The sequence below is a fragment of the Loa loa genome (assembly GCF_000183805.2).
Source record: "Loa loa unplaced genomic scaffold supercont3.1887, whole genome shotgun sequence".
NCBI lineage: Eukaryota > Metazoa > Nematoda > Chromadorea > Rhabditida > Onchocercidae > Loa > Loa loa.
Window position 1 is genome coordinate 1 of NW_018110066.1, and position 1630 is coordinate 1630.

The 1630-nt window shown below is 22.1% G+C and overlaps 1 protein-coding gene across 1 annotated transcript; it reads right to left on the minus strand.

The window, feature by feature from the left end:
• Positions 1-380: 380 nt before the first annotated feature.
• LOAG_15388 (hypothetical protein) lies at positions 381-1177 on the minus strand (the record flags this gene model as incomplete). The annotated part of the gene is made up of 3 exons (XM_003150879.1): positions 381-442; positions 544-641; positions 1157-1177. Coding segments are annotated over 3 exons (180 nt in total), but the record flags the coding sequence as incomplete, so codon positions are not given.
• Positions 1178-1630: the final 453 nt, after the last annotated feature.

Consider the following 1630-nt stretch of genomic DNA (forward strand, 5'->3'; position numbering starts at 1 on the left):
AAAAAAAAAAGAAAAAGAAATAGCAATTAGTTGATAGTAAATCATTTATAGTTTATTACTTTTTATAAATTACTGTAAATGATAACGGCATGATAAGAACGGTTGATAAGAATTTGAATTGAATTTAATGGTAATTAATGATTGACTAATTAATATAAGTAATCATTTGCTTATATTATTAATACATTTTTATTCCTTTTTTCTCATATTCTCATCATTTATGCATTTATTTTTTATTTTTTATTTAAATTATGCTAAATTATGCAAATATTATATTTTGTAATAATGATAAAGTTTGTAAAAAAGAAAAAAGGAAAAAATGCTGCCGTATTGCAATCAATAATAAGTGTAAATTATTATTAAATCCGGAAAACCGGAACATACCAATAACTCATCAATGGTTTCCCGATCAGTTCGATGTGCTTGAAGTGCATCATCATATCTGTAAATAGAAAAATAATAAAGGGTTTTTTTTTCTTTGATAAAGAATTTTTATATTTATGTTGTTTTTTTTTTTTTTGTGAAGTAATTACTGTATATTACCGTTTTCTGTATTCCATCAATTCATCCATCAATTTCCGAATTCGTTTTTCCAATTCTTCGCGTTCGTTGTTCGTATCGTTTATTATTTTCCTTGCTTCCTAAAAGATTAATATAGTATATAGGAAATTAATAAGTAATCTAAAAATGATTTTTTTTTCTTTTGACAAAAAATTAAAATTGAAGATAAATCATTTTGAAATTGCTTTAGCAAATAAGTAACAACAAATGTTAAATAATTAAAAACAATTTAAAATTTCATTAAACTTAAATAATTAAAAATTATTCAAAATTTCATTAAAACTATTAATTTCTATTAAATAATTCTCCCAACTAATATTGATATATTAATTATTTCAAAAATTATTTCACATTTGCAGTATCATAAATTTCTGGAATTGAAAAAAAAAAAGGAAGTTGGATATTGTCAATTTTGGAATTGGAAAAAAAAATTGAATAATGCAAATGCGGAAATTGAATAATGTAAATGCAGGAATTGGAAAAAAATCCAATACTTAAATTCATGGAATTTATAAAAACATTGAATACTGTAAGTGAAATGGTTTTTTTTTTTTTTTAAAAAAAAAGTTTAAAACTTTCATTTAAAATACTATACCTGTAGCTCGCCTTCAAACATTGTACGAACATTTACAGAATCTTTGCCCCAACGACCACGTAATAAATTCAGATCAGCGGCTAATTTACGATTCTGTGCTTCAAGAAAGCGTACCTATAAAGGTGAAAAGATTTTTTTTTTTTTATTCCATCTGCTTGCAATTTTAATTAATAGCGTACCTATAAAGGTGGAAAAGATTTTTTTTCTTTATTCCATAATTTGTTTTTTTATTCTATGCTTTTGTTTTTTTTTTTTATTCTATGCTTTTTTTTATTCTATTGTTTTTTTTATTCTATGCTTTTTTTTTATTCTATTGTTCTTTATTCTATGCTTGCAATTTGAATTAATTAATTTGCATATTTTAATCAATCATGGCTAATTTCTTTTTCTTTTCTTTTAAGCTAATTGATTTATTTGATTAATTATTTACTTATTCATATCTTATTTTAATTAATTAATCCGGAATAATTAATT